This window comes from Vipera ursinii, assembly GCF_947247035.1.
Source record: "Vipera ursinii genome assembly, chromosome: 4".
In the NCBI taxonomy this organism is placed as follows: Eukaryota; Metazoa; Chordata; class Lepidosauria; order Squamata; family Viperidae; genus Vipera; species Vipera ursinii.
This window is the reverse complement of record NC_139514.1, coordinates 53,258,036-53,279,937: the sequence shown is the minus strand read 5'-3', so window position 1 is coordinate 53,279,937 and position 21,902 is coordinate 53,258,036. Positions and strand designations below refer to the sequence as shown.

Below are 21,902 nucleotides of genomic sequence, written 5' to 3'. Positions count from 1 at the left end.
CGGAGCCCAGCGGTCTTAGAAAAAGTGCAGACGAGAGAAAGAATCCCTTGGAGACGCAGTGCTTAAGGTGAAAGTAGCTTCTCCTGTCCCTATTTGCACCCTGAGAAAGACATACACACACACACACACACACACCTTGGGGAGGGGAGCCTCCTCTGAGGTTTTGGGGAAGCCCCCCCTCCCTTGCAAGTTGGGCTGGCATGCATTTGTCTTGCAAACTTGGAGAGTTGCACGAAGGGAGAGCAAGTCCAGCTGGGGTGCCGGGAGGGGGAGGAGGAGGAAAGTGAGAAAGAAGAGGAGGAGGAAGAAGTAGTAGCAGGAGGAAGAGGGATCAGGACCAGGAGGAGGAGGAGGAGGAGGAGGAGGAGGAGGAGGAGGAGGGACACAGAGCTCAGATGTTACAAACCAATTGCAAGCACAGCCGCCGGAGGACCTTACACTGAGCAAGAGAGCTTCTGCTCTGCTACTCTCCCGCCCCTGCCCAGACCCCTGCAGACTTGCCGCATTCCTGGAGGTAGAAGACGCGTTTTCAGCACACCTCCAGCTGCACGGCCCAGTTCCTAAGTGGCCGCGGCCCAGTACCGGTCTGTGGACCCGGGGTTGGGGACACCTGTGCTAGTCAATCTTATTTGCTCTAAGTTGAACTCTAACCATGTTGCAGGTCCTGTGGCAATTATTGGGATTAGGTCTAGCTCAATTATCTAGGGAGAGTCTGATCCTATTGTTGTTCTTACTACCACAAGATAGGCCCAAGGAAGACAATAGAGTCTTCCTTCGATAGGCTTGGAGCTGTTAGAGCAGCAACTTCTGTTAGCTACATGCCCTTCGCCCTTCTGTCTGGTCATTGCCTCCTGAGAAGGGAAGGAAAATGTGATTAGGCTCTGACAGTAGTTAATTTTTCTTTGAGAGAGGGAATGGTTCCATCATCTCTCAAGGAGGCTCCCCCAAAGCCATCACTACATCCCATGATACTGGACAATTATGACCTCTATATTTGATTACTGTAATGTGCTCTACATAGGGCTGAACTTGAAGAACAATTGGAAGTTTCCATTAATGAAGAACGTGATATAGCAGCAGTTAATTTATCAGATACCCAGCATATATGAAAGACATGTCAAACACAAGGCCCGGGGGCCGGATCCGGCCCGCGAAGTGGTTTCATGTGGCACGCAAAGCCATCCTGGAAACAGTGAGGGAACGGCCCCCACTGCCTTGGCCCTGGCCCAGAGACCCTCCTTCTGCCAGAGACCCTCAGATCTGTCCCATTCCAGACCAGGCCCCCATAGGCACCCTTGAAGCGAATGACGTAGAGCTGGCCATGCCCACCCAGTAGACCATACGCACTCTGGCCATACCCACCCGGCCCCCTGAGGGCAACCACAATGCTGATGCGGCCCTCAATGAAATTGAGTTTGACACCCCTGATATATGACATCACTTAACATGAACTGCAGCAACTGCTGGTGCACTTCTGGTTGCAATTTAAGGTGCTAATTGTCACTTTTAAAGCTTTTGATGGTTTAAGAGCAGGTTACTTAATAGACTTGACTCTCCCCAAATATCCCACCTGATCCAGAAGTAGGTACATCCTCCGGACACTGTTGGCTAGGAAGTATTGACTGGTGGGGCTTAGGAGAGCCTTTTCTGATTGCACCTGCCGTTTGGAACGTCATTCCCCATATTACATTGTCCCTGTCTGTAGCCCTGGGTGTGTAATAAAGCCATCTCTGGGCTATGTTAAATTGTTTGGATGATGCCCAGCTGCTGTGGGGTTTTACCCAATGGTGGGATTCAGCTGGTTCGCACCAGTTTGGCAGAACCAGTAGCTAATTTTTTGTTGCCCAGGCCCAGAATGGACTTCCGGAAGCGGCATCCACACAGAGAACCGGTTGTTCACATATTTGAATCCCACCACTGGTTTTACTTATTGGTAATATACCTTTAGACATGGAAGTGGGAGCGCTGGCAATATAAACTGAATAAATATTCTGGTGTTAATTTTAAATTCTTAAACAAATCTGAAGTACATCCCCCGCTATAACCTATCCAGCTACCCAGATCAGAAAAAAGTGCATTTTTAAATGCCTCTACTGCCAATATTTTGCAACTTAATAAACAAGAGACGAACTACTCCTAAGGTGGTGCACAGGCTATAGCACGTACTCCTCATTAAGACATGTTTGGTCTCCAGTCTCTTAGTATTTAAGGAAGTGACAAGATTTGCTAACTTTTTAGCTGTTAACTGATTTTAACAATACTGATTTTAATATGACTTTAACTGACCAGATCAAACTCTTCCTTTTATATTAACGTATAAGCCAATGTGAATTCTCAACATACCTTACATATTTGTGATGAAGACCGAATTTCACTTTCTACTTGAATTATGAACCTAATTTCAGATTACTCTACTATGACAACATTTGCAAATTCAGTACACATCATTTCCTTTACATTTTTATATTAAATAAATAGTGGGGAAAATTATATCAAATTTAGTATTTTAATTTCCTGCAATAGTAAATACGATCTGGGAATGGATTTTCCTCTGACCACCAGGTGGAGCTGTAGCATTAAAAAATTATTTTAATAATATTTCTTCTGATCACTAGTCTTCTATTGAATCAGGACACATTTATAAATGTTCACAGCTTTGCTCACTCAGCTACTTTAAAGAATTCATCAAGAGTCTCTCTTGTTTTCAGTAGTAGTTTCTTCACAGTAATATCTCAGTGATACAATTTATTAAATTGCTCAGTGCAAGGTCCTCCCGGCGGCTGCGCTTGCAATTGGTTTGTAACATCTGAGCTCTGCGTCCTTCCTCCTCTCCTTCCCCCTGCTTCTTCCGCTACCTCTTCTTCTGCCTCCTCCTCCTCTTCCTGGTCCTGCTCCCTCTTCCTCCTTCCCTTCTTTCTCACTTTCCTCCTCTCCCCCCCCTCCTGGCACCCCAGCTGGACTCGCTCTCCCTTCGTGCAACTCTCGAAAGTTTGCAAGACAAACGCGCAGCAGCCCAGCTTGCAACCAGGGGCTCCCCCAAAGCCTCGGAGGAGGCTCCCCTCCCCAAAGCGTGTGTGTGTGTGTGTGTGTGTGTGTTTCTCTCAGGGTGCAAAGGGGGCAGGAGAAGCTACCTTTCACCTTAAGCACTGCGTCTCGTCTGCACGTTTTATAAGACTGCTGGGCTCCGCTGCACTTCAACTGGAGGTTTTTTTTTTTTTACTTTTATTTTGATGCTCCAGGTGCCTCATGTTTTGGTAAAATCCTCCCTGATTTTTGAGGTTTAATTTAGAGCGTGTGTGTGTGTGTGTGTGTGTGTGTGTGTGTGTGTGTGTGTGTTCCTCCTTTCTTTATGAAGCTCTCCAGGTTTGCAAGCCAAGCGCGCTCCTACCTGGCTTACAATGGGGAAGACAAGCTACATTTCCCCTTCGACACTTGTCTCCAAGGAAATCCCTCTCTCTTTTATCCTCTCTCTCTCTCTCTCTCTCTCTCTCTCTCTCTCTCTCTCTCTCTCTCTCTCTCTCTCTCTCTTTGCTGGAAGGCTAAGTTTAGGATTGTCTCTTTCCTTTCCTACTTTCTGAGAAATGGTCTAATTGAATACAATAATAGAAATAAAATGCACTATTTATTTGTTTGTTTATATAGAAAATTTACAATAAATGTAATGCACTTGAATCATCCTGAAACCTTCCCTTCCCTCCCATCCCCCCCCCAAAGTCCATGGAAAAATTGTTGTCTCCCATGAAACCGGTCCCTGGTGCCAAAAAGGTTGGGGACCTCTGATCTAATGGATGCTCACTTGCTGAGTGATAAGCAAGTAATAACAATATTAAAGGTAAAGGTTGCCCTGCACATGCGTACTAGTCGTTTCCAATTCTAGGGGCCGGTGCTCATCTCTGTTTCAAAGCCGAAGAACCAGCACTTGTCCGAGGACGTCTCCATGGTCATGTGGCCAGCATGACTAGAGACGCCAAAGGTGCACCGTAGTGGTCCCTATTTTTCTACTTGCATTTTTACGTGCTTTCAAACTGCTAGGTTGGCAGAAGCTGAGACGAGTAACAGGCGCTCACTCTGTTACGTGGCACTCGGGATTCGACCCGCCAAACTGCCGACCATCTGATCGACAAGCTCAGCGTCCTAACCCACTGAGCCACCACGTCCCTAATAAATAACAATATTAGACATGAAGATATTAGAGAAGTTGATAAATTGTTTGTATATATCCACACAGTATAAAATACTGAACAAATCCACACATGTGAATCAATGATTCTCACCCCCCCTTTTAAAGTGACAATAATCAAAACAAAATAGGAAGTAAAGTATAGGAATAACAGTACATTTAATACTAATGAAGTAATAGTAACAATGGCATCTGTTAGATAATATAAAGAGAATAAAAAATTCATATGCTGAAACTATGGAAACTCCATGTAGTCCTTGACTTACGGCGACAATTAAGCCCAAAGTTTCTGTAGCTAAGAGTTGTTAAGTGAATTTTGCCCCATTTTACCACCTTGCCAGGGTTGCTAAGTGAATTACTGCAGCTGTTAAGTTAATAACATGATTGTTAAGTCAATCTGGCTTTCCCATTGCCTTTGCTTGTCAGAAGGTTGCAAAAGATGATCACATGATCCTGGGACACTGCAAGCATCATAAATACATGACAGTTGCCCAGCATCCCAATTTTTATCATGTGAGCCTGGAGATGCTGCAACGATCATGTGAAAAACGATTATAAGACCCTTTTTTTAGTGGTGTTGTAACTTCAAGTGGTCACTAAACAAATGGTTATAAGTTGAGGAGTACCTGTATCTAATTTAGATTTGCTATCTAACAGAAAGGAATTAGGAAGTTCAACATAGAAGATAATTAAGAACAAAACTATGCAATCATAAAATCAGGATGTGATCCTAAGTGTACCACAGAACCCCAATAGAAATATTTAAGGTAACACCAGTTGCCAACTTATAGACTCCAAGTCTACTTATATATTCACAAATCTTTTATGCACTTTTAATACAAAGCAAATATAATGAACATATTTTCCTATAATGAGGTGTCTTAAGTATTTAAGGAAGTTTGATTTATATCCAAATATAAACTGGCTTTACAGATCCTTTATATTAGGTACCTTTTTTACATTTGTGTTTTCAGGTTATGACTGAAACAGAAAAATGAATAAAAGTTAAATCTTTTGTTAAGCAGCCCCTTTGGCAAAATATTACAAGTAAATACGACACAGCCTTGCAATTATATATTGCAAAAAAAATTATGCAGTCTACTGTAATCACAGTGGATTGCTTCGTGGCAAAATCAAATAAAAAAAATATTCTTCCCTGCAGAAAATGAAATATACGGTACTTATAGCAGAATTTGTATGTTATTTCAAGCCAGTATTTCCAAATACTTAGCAGCAAAATGTGAGTTGAATTATACAGAATTGTTAATAAGAAGACTGTGCTCTATTTTAAGTAAAATACTACCTTACTACAAGTGTTAAAGTCAACGTACCTGGTTAGTAGGAGGCTGCTGAATCTGATCAGCATATGGTAAGGCAGAAGCTTGTTGGTCAGTTATGTTCTGCTGTCGACGATCGCTGTACTGCTGATGTGAATGGGACATTTGTCCAGCCATCTGAAGGCCAGCAGCATGGAATGAAAATGATGGTGCAAGCCGAACAGATGAAGGTTTGCATGCTGAAGTCTCTCCTCCTAGAAATGACAGCACAACAGTTCAGTACAGTTTTCTTATTTCAGCTATCATCTATCTTCACATTAAACATAAAAACGGACATAGAGATATTTATCTTAGTTTTGCTTAAAACAAACAAAGACAACATGAATTAAACTGCATGCCCACAAGTATGTGTACGTATTTTTTTTTAAAAAAATAAGTGGATGGGATGCAATGAAACATGCACTCAATGTGATTATGAATCCTATGTTTGCTATCAATTTTTCTTCTCCATAAACTTTCCTCTTTTCAATCCTAGCACAGCAGACAATTCCTATGCGGCTAGAGTCTGACTGAAATGCCATTTATTTTAAAACAAATCTGTATTTAAAAGAAAAAAATGAAATCTTATTTTAATGGACTATCTGAAGAAGATTCAGTTACATATAGTCCTTGGCTTATGACCACTTTTTTAAGCAATGGTTCAAAGTTATGGCGGCCTTGGAAAAAGTAACCTGCATTTGCACTTATGACCGTTCCACCATCCCTGTGGTCATATAATTGCAATTTGCACTTGGCAAATGCCTTGCACTTTTTGACCAGTTGCAGCATCCTAAGGTCACATGATTGCAATCTGCAAACGTTTTGCCAATTTCTGACAAAAGATATTGGGGAAGATGAATTTGATTAACAACTGCAGTGTTTCATTTAAAAACCACCATAAAAATTATTGCAAAATCAGTCCTCTCAATTTATAACAATGACTCGTGTTTGAAATTTTGGTCCCAACTGTGATGATAAGTAAAAAAAAAAAAACTGTATTAACAAATTTCAGAATTACTGAACTATTAACAATCGATAACTACAGTATCAATACATTTCAGAACAACTCAAAAGTGATTTGCGTTATATAATTACACAAATAATATAAATTGTGTTGTTTGTATTGAGACACCACTACACAAATGAAATGAGTCGTCGTTTAATGATGCTAATTGGGACCAGAAACTCCATCATTAAGCCAAAAAATCTTGTGACTGTGCTTAGCAACAGCAGTTCCAGCAGTCCCAGTTGCCAATGTTAAAGGAGGAATTGTGCAGGTTGTTAAGCAAGGACCTCATGTGACTGGGACTTCCAACTTCTTGCTGGCTTCCCCCTTGACTTTGCTTGACTGAAACCAGCAGGGGAGATGGCAAATGATGGATCATGTGATTGCGGTGATGCTGCAACTGGGTTAAGTATGAGCTCCAGTCATAACTACCACTCATTCAGTGCAGTCATAAGTTCAAATGGTCCCCGAGTGAGTGGCCGTTAAATGAGGGCCACCTATAATCAATCAGAAAATTGATTCATTCGATGCAAAGTCCATTGCACCGAGGTCTGGGGAAAAAAAATCAAGATTTTACTGTAATGAGTTGAAAAGAGACAGGCAAGCAACATATGGGTGTCTTCTACCAACTTCTCTCACCAATTCCCTAGGCCCAAAAGCCACTCCCCAAAGTAGGAAGTTTTGCTGAGTGCCGCAAAAATTGTGGCTAAAAAGGCAGGAGAATCTCCAAAGATTAGATGGAAACACTCCCCGTCTACTTGGTCATTTTTCAACCAATCTTTCAAGCTGTCTTGTCATCTTCCACATATTTTTTTATCTGGACTGAGCCAGATGTGTTTCATATACGCACTGAGTTCTAGCAAAACTGCATATAGAAAGAAACCTATCCCAACCAACCAGGACACTCTACAGTTGTCAGCCCTACTCCACAGTAAGGCTGAAACTACTTTTATTATTAAGATTACTTATAATAATAAGGCTCCATCAAGTCTGATTTTGCTGTGCCTCCTCCCCTTCTTACAATTCAGCGAATTAAGACAGGCATCTCTCTACCTGAACTACTTTTGAGTATTATCCTGCTGCTATTTCTAGGTTTATAAAATGTGTCAGCCCCTTTTTCCTAGGCAATGGCTCTTGCATACCTCCTCCAAGATCATCCTTCCTTACTCTCTACAAGAGTGATGAAGCAGTTACTGCCTTCAATTGGTATTTGCTGCCACAATCTTCTTTTCCTCCCCTCAACCAGTGGTATAGCAGCAAAGCTGAACAGAGGGAAATGACTTCCCCTGCCAATTAAGAAACACAAGGTCACTTAGCTTAGCATCTGGTGATCACTTAGAGAGGTCTAACTATCCTGAAGCATGTTCCAGGCTACATTCCCTCTCTAAGATGTCAATGTATATCAAAAATATTTATTTTAGCTATCGAAACTGTATTAATAACATTACCACCATGTTAAGAGTTATGCTTAAAGAGAGAACGATGCTTTCAAAGAAGACAGGAGAACAATTAATGGTGCATGTCTTGAGGATATACAAAATAAAATCACCTCCCCCCAACTCTTGATTATTCATTACATCTAGGATTGTGTATGGGATATACGTATACACAATTCTGTACACATCAACTGAAAAGGTGCTGAATTTTCAAGTTATGTATGGAACTGCTTTACTTGGTTGTAAAACAATAGGTTTTATTGGAGAATTTTATATGTATCTCCACTAGCAGCTTTTCTTTTTCACATTTAAGTGAGAAACTTGTTTAAATCCTCTTCATTTTTCTTTGACAATGCTTTCAAACTTAGTAAACGTTTTTCAATTTAAATGTTATTTAATGTGTAACAAACTTGTGGCAATCTGGTTCTGCTGTTCCACTCCACAGTGTGTCGATTTTTAGCCCAAATTTTTTAAGAACAGCATTACTGTTTTTTTGAGGTTAGTGGTTTAAATTACGGAGACAGTATTCTATTTTTTAAAATAGAAAATGATATTATTTCAATCTGGTGCTTATTTTAAAATTCTTGAATATTAAATCTTAACACAGAGAATTGGGGAGCCAATTAGTTACTGAGGTGACTCCATTGCTTTTAATATTTACTGTCTTCCCTTAGCTTTTAATATCAGCTTTAAAAAATTTCAGGTACTAAATTTTAATATATATTGTTTTATAATTTTGTTGTATGCTGACCAGTCACTTTTTTGTGAGATAGGCAGCCAAATAAATTGGATGGGTGGACTGATTGACTATCAAAAATATTTTAAGGGATTGCCAACAGTGATGTGACAATGCTCTCCACTGAAAACAGAGATTTACTATTTCTGTGAAGCATTTTAGCTCAAACAACTAAAATAGCATTCATTTCAGGAAAAAAAAGAATATTGTTGCTCAGCTTTCCTCCACACACCAGTAGGCATAACACAATATCCTTGCTACATTTTTTTAAAAAAAATTCCATTACAGAACGGGAGGTTTTCTGGGGAACGTTGAAGTTTAGGACAAGATGAAGCCTCATCCACATACAACTAAAATTAGGCTAGACTAGAGCATCAAGTCTTTCATCAGTTAATAGCTACATAAATTTTGGACCTATCGTGCAAAGAAGAGCACAAAGAGCAGGCAATTTCAGTCAGTGATGGCAGGGATGAAGATGTTGCTCTCTTTTTTATGGGATGCTTCAGAGTTCGATTCTAATGGAGATGCAAAAAAAAGTACTCACTCAGTGAGAAGCTAACCTCACCCTAATCCTGTAAAAATGTCAGAATCTGAATGGGAAGACTAGTCTAAAACACAACCCAAGCAGGCAGGAATACTTATTGATTCTAAGATTATACCTACATTATATGCTACCCACCCCCCAAGAAAATGGGCTAACCATCGAGGGGAGGGCTATTGGGGAGTCATACATCATGTGGTAAAAGGTGGAACAAGATGCCCGCTATGCCTAGAGAGGTTTTTGGTCAGCTTCTGCTGGTATACCAATTGTGGCTCTCCCTTAAACAGGATTTACTGGGGACCATCACTCATGCTTTTTGTGATATATTGTTTAGTTTATGCTTGAAGGCCACCCAGAAATTTCTGCTGCTATAAAGTGCAATGGACTGTGCACTTATTGATAGCTTGTGAGAGTGCCATACTACACTATTGCTGTTTCTAACTGCAATTCAAGGTTATGGCTGCTACCATTAAAGTCCTATATGGCTACAGGTCTAAGTATATTTTTCCCCATAGAGATTCTGCCCACCCACAAACCCACCCAAAAAAAACCCCCTTATTCACCACAAAAAAGGATAGAATGTTGATGCAACATGCTTAAGTTATAAGACAATAAAATTTGCCATGTTGGTATTGAGAACTAACTGCTCCAACACTGGAAGTTTTTAAGAAGAGACTGGACAGCCATTTGCCTGAAATGGTATAGGGTTTCCTGCCTGAGCAGGGGGTTGGACTAGATGACCTCCAAGGTCCCTACCAACTTATTATTATTATAACTAGGCACCAAGAAAAGCTATCTAAAGATACCATTCCCTTATAAGTATGTAGTAAAACACTGATGTCACAAATATTCTTTTCTATTACACTTCCAAAATAATTATATGTACATTTACAATGATGTAGGTCCATGGGAATTTCAAGTAATTATTATGTTTTGCTCTTTGAAGGCTTTAAAACACGTTTCTGTAGCTTCCAAATTTTCAGAAATTGGACATCAATTGAAATGTAGAATCATGCAATCATGCTTCCCCTAAGCCAGGGGTAGGCAACTTCGGCTCTTTTATGACTCATGGACTTCAACTCCCAGAATTCCTGAGTCAGCATAGCTGACTCAGGAATTCTGGGAGTTGAAGTCCATGAGTCATAAAAGAGCCGAGGTTGCCTACCCCTGCCCTAAGCTTTCTCTTTGTTAGAATAAACATACCCAGTTCCCTTAGTTGTTCATCATACAATTTAGCCTCCAGACACCTCATCATCTTTGTTGCTCTTCTCTGCACTCTTTCTAGTGTCTCAGCATCTTTTGTATTGTTTTTAAAAAACCCATTAGGGTTATTTTCCCATTATGCCTCTACTTATTCTCTTCTAATCTCTCTCTTTCCAATGAACGTAAACATTCATTCCTTTGTTATCCCAGCACTCAGGTAAACATTCCAAAGGGTAGATGGCTGGTTAAAAGAAAAACAAAAGCTGAAGGTGTGAAAATGATAGTCGTCTCAATAATATACAGCAGCTGGGAGCCAAATATGACAGGGAAACATTCCAAAGGGCAGGGGAGTTGGAGAAAGTAAAGTACAGTAGCAGTGAAGTGATTCCTTTGTTTGACAGAGCTAGTCTTGATTATGATCACTAAATGAGGAGTATCTACCGTGTTTCCCCGAAAATAAGACCCATCCCAAAAATAAGACCTAGCTTGATTTTTGGGGGTGGGCCTAATATAAGCCCTACCCCCAAAATAAGCCCTACCCCATCCCATTGTCTGTTTTTCATAGGCAGGATCGCATGCCTCTCCCCCCACCCTCTCTGTCTGGCTGCTGCCGGTGCCAACACTGTGACGTGCCTAAGCAGCTACTGATGCATGCATGCATAAACCCATTGCAACGTTGGGCAGGACGATGACTGCAAAGGGTCCGTGCGGATCCCCTAGAGCATGGGTGTCAAACTCAATTTCATTGAGGGCCACATCAGCATTGCGGTTGCCCTCAGGGGGCCGGGTGGGTGTGGCCAGGGTGGGCGTGGCCTACTGGGTGGGCGTGGCTAGAGTGCGTATGGCCTAGTGGGTGGGCATGGCCAGCTCTACAACGTTCACATGAAGGGTGCCTATGGGGGCCTGGGCTGGAGTGGGACAGATCTGAGGGTCTCTGGCAGAAGGAGGGTTTCTGGGCCAGGGCAGTGGGGGCCGTACCCTCACTGTTTCCAGGATGGCTTCGTGGGCCACATGAAACCACTTCGCGGGCCGTATCCGGCCCCCGGGCCTTGTGTTTGACATGTCTGCCCTAGAGCACTGGTTTTGGCACAACTCAGTTTCCCATTCCACCCCACCCCCATCGGGCTGTTCCGGTGGGTGGGATTACCTTCCGCCTTCCCCACCACTGCATAGTGAGGTAGCATTGTGATTGGTCAGTGGACACGCTACGAATGGGGATTCACCATCCCCCCCAAACTCTGCCACTGCCAAAGTGGATCCCGGGCTGCAATGTGTGCTGCGATGGAGAGACAGGAAGTGGAGCAGCAGGCACAAAGGAAGGAGGAGTGGGGAGAAGAAAGAAGAAAAGTGGCCAAGAGGCAGGGCCATCCCGGCACGAAAGCACCGCCAAAACAGCAGAATCCGTGTGCCTACCTGCCACACACTCGCCACCCGTTAGCCATGCTCTTCATGGCGCACTGCAGCTGATCCGAGGCATGGAGAGCATGGCTGACGCAGGATGAGCGTGTGGCAGGCGTGCACATGGACTCCGCTGTTTTCGGTGGTGCTTCGGTGCCTGGCTGGCCAGGACAGCCCCACTTCTCACTGGGCCACTCTTCCTTCCCTCACGCCGGCTGCTCCACTTCCTGTCTCTCCACTGCAGCACACATTGCCCTGATCCACTTTGGCAAACTTGTTTGCGGAGGAATGCGACAGAGGAACACTTCAGGGGAGGGGATCCGCCAAGCAGCTTGGCAGCGGCTTTGGTGGGCGCAACGCGACGCAGCTCGGCCAAAAGCGGCCACAGAACAAGTGGGGCAGTGTGGGACAGGTCCCCCCCTCACCTGCCCACCTTCCCTTTCACTCCCCTTCCAAGCCGTCTTTGCAGCTCTCTCCACCAAAGCGGCAGGTGGAGCGCTAGAGCTGGAAAGCACCTGCTTTCCAGCTCTGCTGCATTTCTCCGCCACCGTGGAGCTGGAGAGCTTGCCCCACCCACCATCGCCCAGATGCCCATTTCTATGCTAACCTTCTTTCCAGCTCTGATGCGTTCCTCTGTTGTGTTCCTCCACGTCGTGTGTGGTCCCACAAACAAAAGAAGTTTGTGGGAGTAAAAAAAAAAAAGTTCAATCAATTCCAACTCTGCGAGAGATTTTTTTTGCAAGAAGTTGGAGTTAATTGGTTGAATTTTTTTTTTTTAAAAAAAAGCTTCGGTAGCTGTGTGAGCAGAGCTGTGTAGAGGGCCAGGTGGCTGAAAGCGCCAGCAGTCTGGCTTGTAAGGGGAGTGAAAGGGAAGACCCCCCCCCTAAAAGCGCCGGGCACTGTAACAGAACCCGTTACTCTCTAGCAGCTGCCAAGGCCCACCAGAGGGAAGGCTGGCATCTACCGTTACCAGCACTTATGGTAAACATGGCGGTGTTCCGGCTCTGGCGGGTAAGAGGCAATGGGCATGGGTGCTGCAGGCAGGACGGCAGCTGATTTCAGCATTCTCCCCGACCCTCTGCCGGTGCTTTGGCCTTGGACTGTTGCCAGATGTGCAGGCCATGCCACACACCCCAAGCGCTCACCACCTGCTGTAATGAAAGACATCCCCTGAAAATACAAATTTGTACTTTTAGGAGGAAGGAAGGAAGGAAGGAAGGAAGGAAGGAAGGAAGGAAAGAAAGAAAGAAAGAAAGAAAGAAAGAAAGAAAGAAAGAAAGAAAGAAAGAAAGAAAGAAAGAAAGAAAGAAAGAAAGAAAGAAAGAAAGAAAGAAAGAAAGATCTGGTCTTATTTTCGGTGTAATAGGGTATATGGTCCTTTCATTCAAAATAATAATTTCTTATACCTAATTAATATACAAATATTAAACTCCAAGTAAGACAGGGAGGAGGACAGACAAGGAGAATTAAAGCATATTTCACACCCAGATTAAAAAAAACAGAAAGAATTACAAAAGTCATGGATCTACAAGTGTATTCATAGGTATTCACAGTGAAGATACAAAGGCAGACATATTTGGGAGAAGACCTGGCAGAGCCAGGGCAAGGAGTTAAAAAAGGGATCAATTTATAGTCATTACATAGCCAGAAGCCAACTAAGCCAAACCTCTTTTGAATGCCTTGACTCTTATGTAACTCTAATAAGATGCTGACCTTTTAGTTGAGAAGATTCATGTACGTAGGCTTTTAACAATAAATCAATTAATCTGAACCTTCACGTGGCCCTGATTTTTTGCACCTGACCTCACGTGACAAATTATGCATTGCAATGTGAATCAATGATGTTGAGATACATACAAGAGGTTGGGGTTTCTGTCATGACATGACACACTTTTCATTAGTTTCATCACTATAGTTCAGGGTGGATTTGATTTAAATCATGATTTAAATCAATAGTAAAAAGGCTTGATTTAAATCAACTCGATTTAAATCATAATTTTTAAAGACCAACTGTCATCTCTGTCCCTTAGCGGCTCCTCCTCTGACCCGCTGTTGATTCACTGACAGTCCCATTCACTTTAATGGGACGGCTGGTGATGCAGCAGTGACACAACAAGGTGAGAGACGTGGTGGGTAGCAGGTGAGTGGATGCCTGCTAACAGGTGCTGCCATGATGAATCTGAAATGACAGGTGCTCTTTAAATGTAAGGACTCATTCTTGCTGGTAGTTAGAATCTTTAATATTACTATTTGCAAACAAAATGAAGGTTTCCTATTTACAAGCCTCTCAAGAGTATCCTAGAGGTCACATTCCAAGTGCCCCACATAAAATCCTCACCTTACGACCAGTCACCTAACGACTGTTCAAAATTATGACTAGCCCCAAATGGGTATTTTATATCCATAAAGCACTTCTGCTCATCGTAAAATGGGCCAATCCCAACCCTGCATGGTTATGTGACATTTTGGGAGCTTGGCAACTGGCTTGCCTTTACGTCATTTGCAGCATCTGACAGTCATGTAACCACGATTTCTGACTTTTTTTGGGTGTTTCCAGCAAAAAATGACCATTCTGAATAACGGGTTTACATACCATGGTACTCATTTAACGGCCACTACAAAACATGCTATAAAATCAGGTCTGGACATGTGGGTGCCTTGATTTATGACTATGATGGCTGATAACTTACAATCAGGAATCTAGTCCCAATTGTTGTTAAATTGAGGATCACCTGTACTGAGGTTTAAGGAATAGCCATTTGGGACAAGAACTTCTCACCACTAGCATCCCATTGTTAGAATCATTGCTTTCCCCAAAAAATATGCCCTCTGTTTAATTCTCTTATATTATTTAATTCAAAACTTTGCATTTCTGCTTCAAATTTCTTGTAGAATACATTTATCTTTACTGCTTTAAGTAAAATTTAAAACACGGAAAACCTTTACTTTTTACTTGTTTACTAGGCATTTAAACTATTTTAATGGATTATTTGTAGAGATTTTTAGTATATTTAACAGAATCTTTAGTTTATATTTTTATTATTCAGAGATTCTGCTTGTATGTCTTATCTTGAGAAAGTGCCTTTTGAAAGAAAACATACATTTCATAATTGAGAGTTAACACTGATTTTGAACTTTACTGGTTTTTTAAATCATATACAGGTAGTCCTTGACTTATGGCCATAATTGAGCCCAAAAGTTCTGTTGCTAAGTGAGACAGTTAAAGTGAGTTTTGTTCCATTTTACAACCTTTCTTGCCATAGTTGTTAAATGAAACACTGCAGTTGTTATCAACACAGTTGTTAAGTAAATTTGGCTTCCCCATTGATTTTATTTGTGAGAAGGTTGCAAAAGGTGATCCCATGACCTCAAGTTACTGTAACCATTATAAATATGAGTCAATTGCTAAATGTCTTTGATCATGTGACTTTGGGGATGTTGCAATGGTTGTAAGTGTGAAAAACGATCATGTCACCTTTTCCAGTGAAGTTGTAACTTCGAACAGTTACTAAATGAAAAGTTGTAAGTCAAGAACTACGTGTATTTTACAAGTCTATTATAAGACAGCCAGTTTGATGTAGCGGTTTAGGTGGCCTAAAAACTAGAAGACTATGAGTTCTAGGCCACTTTTAGGCAGGAAAGCATGCTGAGTAACTCTAGGCTAATCGTTCTCTCCCAACAAAAATAGAACAAACTAGGTAGGCATAAAAAGAAACAGAATAGGAATAAAAATAGGAATAAGAATAGAATACTTTATTTGGCCAACTGTGATTAGACACACAAGGAATTTGTCTCCAGTGCAGAAGCTCTCAGTGTACATGCAAAGCAATTGAGGAATAATAATTATAATGTAATACTATAAGAGTGGGTAATAAGAGAAGATGAAAAGTATGATAATAATACTACAACCATACAACATGGGTAAATCAGGTGTTCAGCAGTGTGATGGCCCAAGGGAAAAAATGTCTCTGTGTCTAGATTTTTTGGCATGCAATGCCCTATAGTGGCATCCTGAGGGGAGGAGTTGAAACAGTTTATGTTCAGGATGTCTGTAGATATGTTCTGAGATTTCCTTTTGACCCACGCAATATACAGATCTTCCATGGAAGGCAGGCTGGTTGCAATGTTTTTTCCCCTGCAGTTCAAGCTACCTGCTGGAGTCTGTACCTATCCTGTTTAGTTTCTGTACCAAACCAGACTGTTTCTGAAGAAAAGATGACAGACTCAATAATTCCTCTGTAGAACTGTATCAATAGTTTCCGGGACAGTCTGAACTTTCTAAATTGATGGAGGAAGAATATTCTTTGTTGTGCTTTTTAATGATGGTTTTAATGTTAGGTGCCCATTTCAAATCAAAACCAGTGGGATGGCGTAAGTGGCTGTGGCAGGGTATCGGTAACCGGGGCGTCTGGGTCAGATCCCCCTCCCACTGGCTTCACCTCGTCACAGCTGTACTGGCAGCTCTCTCTCTCTCTCTCTCTCTCACACACACACACACACACACACACACACACACACCCCTCTCATATCTATGGTAGCAACCATACAGAATTGGTGAGCGGCTAGCTGCACAGGCTCTTAAGGAGGGCTTACTTTCAGCTCGGGCTTATATTAGGGCCACCCTGAAACTCAGGCTAGGGCTTACTTTCGGGAAAACACGGTATATATTTTTTATTTTATTTTTTATTTTAATCCCATTTATACCCCGCCCTTCTCCGAAGACTCAGGGCGGCTTACAATCTAAGAAGCACAAATCAATGTGCTTAGCAATAGCCTTCATTCTATGTATATGCCTGCTTATTAGGTCTTTTGCCCCCCCCCCCCAAGCGGCATTATTACAAAGTCAGCTTAATTGCCCCCAACAATCTGGGTCCTCATTTTACCTACCTCGGAAGGATGGAAGGCTGAGTCAACCTTGAGCCTGGTGGGACTCAAACCTGCACTAATTGCAGGCAGCTGATGTTACTTAAGGAGGCATTAGCCCACTGCTCCACCAAGGCTCTTTGCTGCCCACTAGTGATAGATTAGCCTTCCTGAACAACAACTTACAGAATTCTCAGGCAGTATGATGGGAACTGTCATCTACTGGAGTACAAAAGGTATTAGGCTGAAGAATTATTTTTCCAACTGCATTTTTCAAAATTAAATCAAGAGACTCGTATGCAGTTCTTATGCACTGCTATAATTTATATGACCACCGTTTTAATATTACATTAAGTTTCTCATGTATAAGCAACTTCCTAGTCTTACCTGATATCCATAAATACCATACAAAACACCAAACATAAAATCTTGCACTTTTAAAGAGTATTTTATCTCCATAAAAATTCTAGCATAGAGTCTTAAAAGTATGTCTTCATTGCAAGCAAGAGAAATTAAATCCTTATTTCTTCTCCTGTTCTAAAATCTGTCTGCCTGCAGTAAGTGGAAACTGCTGCAGATCATTAAATACTCATTTATCAATGTCTCTGGCCAAGCAACACAATGCAGCAGAATAGCACACAGAAAGCACCCTGAACCCCAGCAACAGCAGCTAATTAGCATAGCCTACCACTAAAACAACACCATATGATTGGAAGCATTTGGCAGAAAGCTGGCCAATCAAGGTAGGTTATGCAAATAGCAAGCTCTGGTTGCCAGGCTAGAGCTGCTTCTCTTTGTCCAATAGGAAAACAAGCAATAAACAAGAAATGAAATTGAGCTTTGTCACATTTTCTAGTTTGTATTAACACTTTCTAGTTTAAAGCAAAATTAGTAGCAACTGCACGGGATTAGAATAATGTTCAATGTTTTACCACCACCACCCCAAAAAAGGGCAGGGCAATATTAAAACTGGAACAGGAACTAGAACTAACTACTGCAGGAGAAAATTTCTCTGTAACTACAATTCTACTATAGCAAGTTGCCACAATAATATAATAAAATATAATATAACAAACCTTGCTGGATGGTCTAGCATTTAATTTTAAATGTTTTAGAATGCTTTTTACAGCAATAAATAAGGTATTTAAATTTAAGAAAAGCAAAGAGAACTGGCATAAAGGGGTGGGGGTAGAATTTTCAGTATCAGAAATTTTAACTGCTTCCTCACTCTATTCCATCCAGATGGAATCTAGGATAGCAATATAAATCAATACACACCAAATGTTTTAAATTGACTAGGTAAAAATTTCTTCATGTACATTTAAAGGCTGCATCTTTGGAAAAATGATGAAACAAGTTAAATTAATGAATAAAAGCATACAATATTCTAGAGCACCAGGTGGGGGGGGAAACGGTATCATGTTATAACTCAAAAGGCAGCAAAAATTGTTGAGCTTTTATAAAAAGTTTCTAATCTCACAGCTTCACTGATGAATTAAAATACTTCATTTTTTCCACATGCAAACTGGCTTTCATCACCTGTAGAAAACTGTCTGAAAGGAAAAACAGAAGGCACAAGCAATGCTACGCTTGCCCACCATTGACCAATACAAGAAATTGAAGGAGAAAATATGATACAGCTGGAATTAACTCCAGTCTGCTGGCCTACTATTTCGATCTGCATTAAAATTGTTATAATTCCACATGTACAAGCAAAAGACAATTATAGCTGAAGCAAGAAGAACATGAGCAGACAAGAGAAAGAATAAATGAAACCTAATACTTATGATTCCCCAAAACAAATGTTCCTGATGATTAGAGCACCATCTCAATAATATGGGATAAATTAAAAATTGAGGACCAGAAACTGAGCATGCTGCAAATATGGCCATTTTAATGTTATGCTAAATATTCTTAAGCATAGAACAATACCACTATGCAGTGGGAGGACAGTTTAGTGAAATCTATCAACATATATATTGTTTTGAGTTTAATCAGGAAAGGAAAGGCATAATTCTAATGAATAAAACATTGGAAAACCCAAAATAATCCCATGCTTTTCCAGCATAAAATGTAAAACAAGAATCCACACATATGTGTATAATGTCCAGCAGGGGATGCTTCGTGCTAAGATCAGGAAAAGCAAAGATCTCTCACAGCACACAACACTGAATACAATGTTATTAAGTAGTTATGCTTCACTTTACCTTGTTCCTTTATTTCCTACCTCTTGTATATATAAACCTTGCCTAATGTTTTGTATTTTCTCCGACCAGTATAAGAAAAGTTGTTGAAAGAAGTGTTTTGGAATGCATGGGAATATATGCAAAGCATCTTTTTTGAAATGTTAAAGTATCTATCTTTTTCTAGGCTTACATTGGTTGCTTCAATATTTATATTTATGTATAGGATCAGTTCCTAAAGCAAGCATTGGCCTGGAAAAATCTACACTAGGTGCCTTAACAATTCAAAAGTGTTCCTTATGTGCTCCTGTACTTTCAGAATTATCTTTTTCAAAGTATTTCAACAGAATTAAGAAACATCCTTAGTAATTTACCTCACAACACTATATTTCCAATGCAAAAATAGCTGAATAGGCAGTGTCACTGCACTACAATTTTCCTCTTTTATAAATTATGGTTTAATAGCTGAGGAGGGTCTGCATTTACATTATATATTTTTTCTTCTTTTTGGATGTTTACATTTCAGCCTAATATTGTTCTGTTCTGCAGGTTGCTTTGTGGTTGGATTTCTTCTCTGCCCTGGGATATCTTTTCATTAAGCCTATTATTGCATTGTAATTTATAGTGCAACACATCTACTTGCTAATATTTAGGGGATTATGGGGTCTATATAATCAAGCCCAATTGGTGTCAGCCAGCATAACTCATGTGCTATAGATACAGTTCATAATAATAAAAACTCTTTCAGATTCTGAAGAGAATATTAAGTGCATTCCAATTTCCATTTAGGCTCTAAAAATCCAGCAAATTGGAAATTAAGTGTTTAATATCCACACAACAAAACTCATAAAGATTTTGATGAGCCTCATGTGTTATGGATTTAGAAATAATAATCCCTGCCAGATTTGTATTGACATAACTCCCATTATTTTAAACAGTTCCTGCTACTACAATTGATTATAAATCAGTAATGAAACAAATCCACAATTATTTCTTACTCACGTATATAGCAGATGTTTCCCTCAATGCTTTATGAATTATGAAGTAGTTGTGTGTACCTTTATAATACATAGGTGGATTTCCTGGAAAAATCTGAATTAGAACTTTTTTCCTGTATAAATGAGTATGATTTCAGTTAACATACAGTACTTATCTTCCATATCCATAGCCTGTTTAAATATTTCACCTAATTATTTAATATGGGGAAAAATCTAACCTGTTTTATGAGATTTAGGAAGTGGGTTTTTAAAAAAATAAACCTCTGGTGTGTGGGAAGAAAATTATTTTTATTGGAAAGTTAGAAATTGTATCACGCAATATGCAAATGCAATAAATGTGGAACATACTTTTTGCTTCTCAATTGTTAGAACAATCACTTGAAAAACAAATATCCTGGAACTTTGAAATTGCCAATCTTGGCTGAAGTGGAAAATTTTACATACCACTACTCTTACTTTACACCTTACACTTTTTTCATACGTTGATGTTCATAATTCCTCCCCTCATCCAACTCATGACATTTTATTTTAAAAAAAGTAAATTATGGTAATAAAAGACTCCTCTTCAAGCAACCTGATCAAAATCTCATGTCACCTCATCAAAGCAGAGAGTACACACACCCCTGCAATTCAATAGAACACCACACAATTACATATGCTATCACCCAAAATTCCCCAATCTTTTCAGTATTTTGCATTAAAGCAAATAAAGGATTTCATCAACAGCAATAACATGAACAGAATTGTAAGCATGCCTGTGCTAAAAGAAATGGAAAAAAACAATAGTTCAGCATGGAACACAAGAATTGGAACTTTACAAGACAACAATAATGTTCAAACCACTATTCCTTTCATTTAAAGAAAATATTTAGCCACCATACATGTCTGGTATCTGTTCTCTGGAATGATATTCTAACCAGAGATATGTATGTATGTATGTATGTATGTATGTATGTATGTATGTATGTGTCAAGCCCTGTGGGCTTGACATTGAAGGGAGGTGGGAAGATGAAGATGACACCTGGGAGGGTCTTACCCATTTGCCACCGAACAGCTGAGTGGTTCCACGGCTGGCACGCCAGGCAGCTGTTCGGCACGGGAGGCATCAGGAACCTGAAAGCATGCCACGCATCCGACAAGCAGCTGATTGATATTGGGACGTCACCAGGAGGCCACCGGATGCTGGTTAGGTGGGTGGGGGGGTGGAGCCAGGTGGGAAAAGCATGTAAGGTGCTGGGAGGGGATTGCTCCCAGTGCTAACTTTGTTTGCAGTTGTGTGATTAAGCGCATGCCAGAACGTTCCTTTTCTGAAGCCAGCCTCCTGTGAATTCCACAACTTGTTTTCTGTTCTGGAACCAGGGGTTGGTAAGGACTCTGACAGAAAGTTAGCACTCCCTTTTTATTTGTCCCTACCCATTATCCTTGGTGGGCTGACAGTGCTCTGTTCAGGGACCAGGGGATGGCTGAGGGTACACAGGAGATGGTGCCTGTGGGCGATGATGGTGGCAGTAACCGTAGGGTTGCAAGGCAAAGCTGCAGAATGGGTGGCGGATTTGTACAGTGACCATGCCAAGGAATTGGCAGACTCCAGTCTATTTCTGGAGGCTCTGCGATCCCGCTTTGAGGATGTCTCACAAGTCCAACGGGCAGAGGGGGAGTTGCTGGCACTGAAGCAGTGAGGCCGGTCCGTGGCTGATTATGTACGTGAGTTCAGGTGGGTGGCCGGCAGGTTGCAGTCTTGGCCAGAACACTTACTGGTCCACCAATTCCAGACAGGTTTGGACCATGACCTGCGCCAAGCATGTGTCTACTGTGGCATCCCAAGCCAGTTACAAGACTGGTTCTGTGTGGTGGAGGACCTGGATGCAGGACTGCAGGAATTCCGGCCAAAGGTGATGGCCCATTGGGGCCACGCAGAACTGTGGAGAAACCAAGGGGCGAAGGGTGGATAACCCAGAGCCCCAGTCCAGGTTCCTCTGCGGGTACTCCTTGCCGTTTAGATGCTTCCGCTGCAACCAGCCGGGACATCGGTTTGCGGAGTG

General features: G+C 41.2%; 1 protein-coding gene across 3 annotated transcripts in view; it reads right to left on the bottom strand.

Moving 5' to 3' along the window:
• Nucleotides 1-21,902, bottom strand: part of DYRK1A (dual specificity tyrosine phosphorylation regulated kinase 1A) — a 115,476-nt gene that overhangs the window by 24,793 nt on the left and 68,781 nt on the right. For all 3 annotated transcript variants that reach the window (XM_083361437.1, XM_083361436.1, XM_083361438.1), the window contains one exon: nt 5,512-5,711. In XM_083361437.1, coding sequence (XP_083217563.1) covers nt 5,512-5,711 — 200 coding nt within the window. The remainder of the gene's footprint in view (nt 1-5,511; nt 5,712-21,902) is intronic.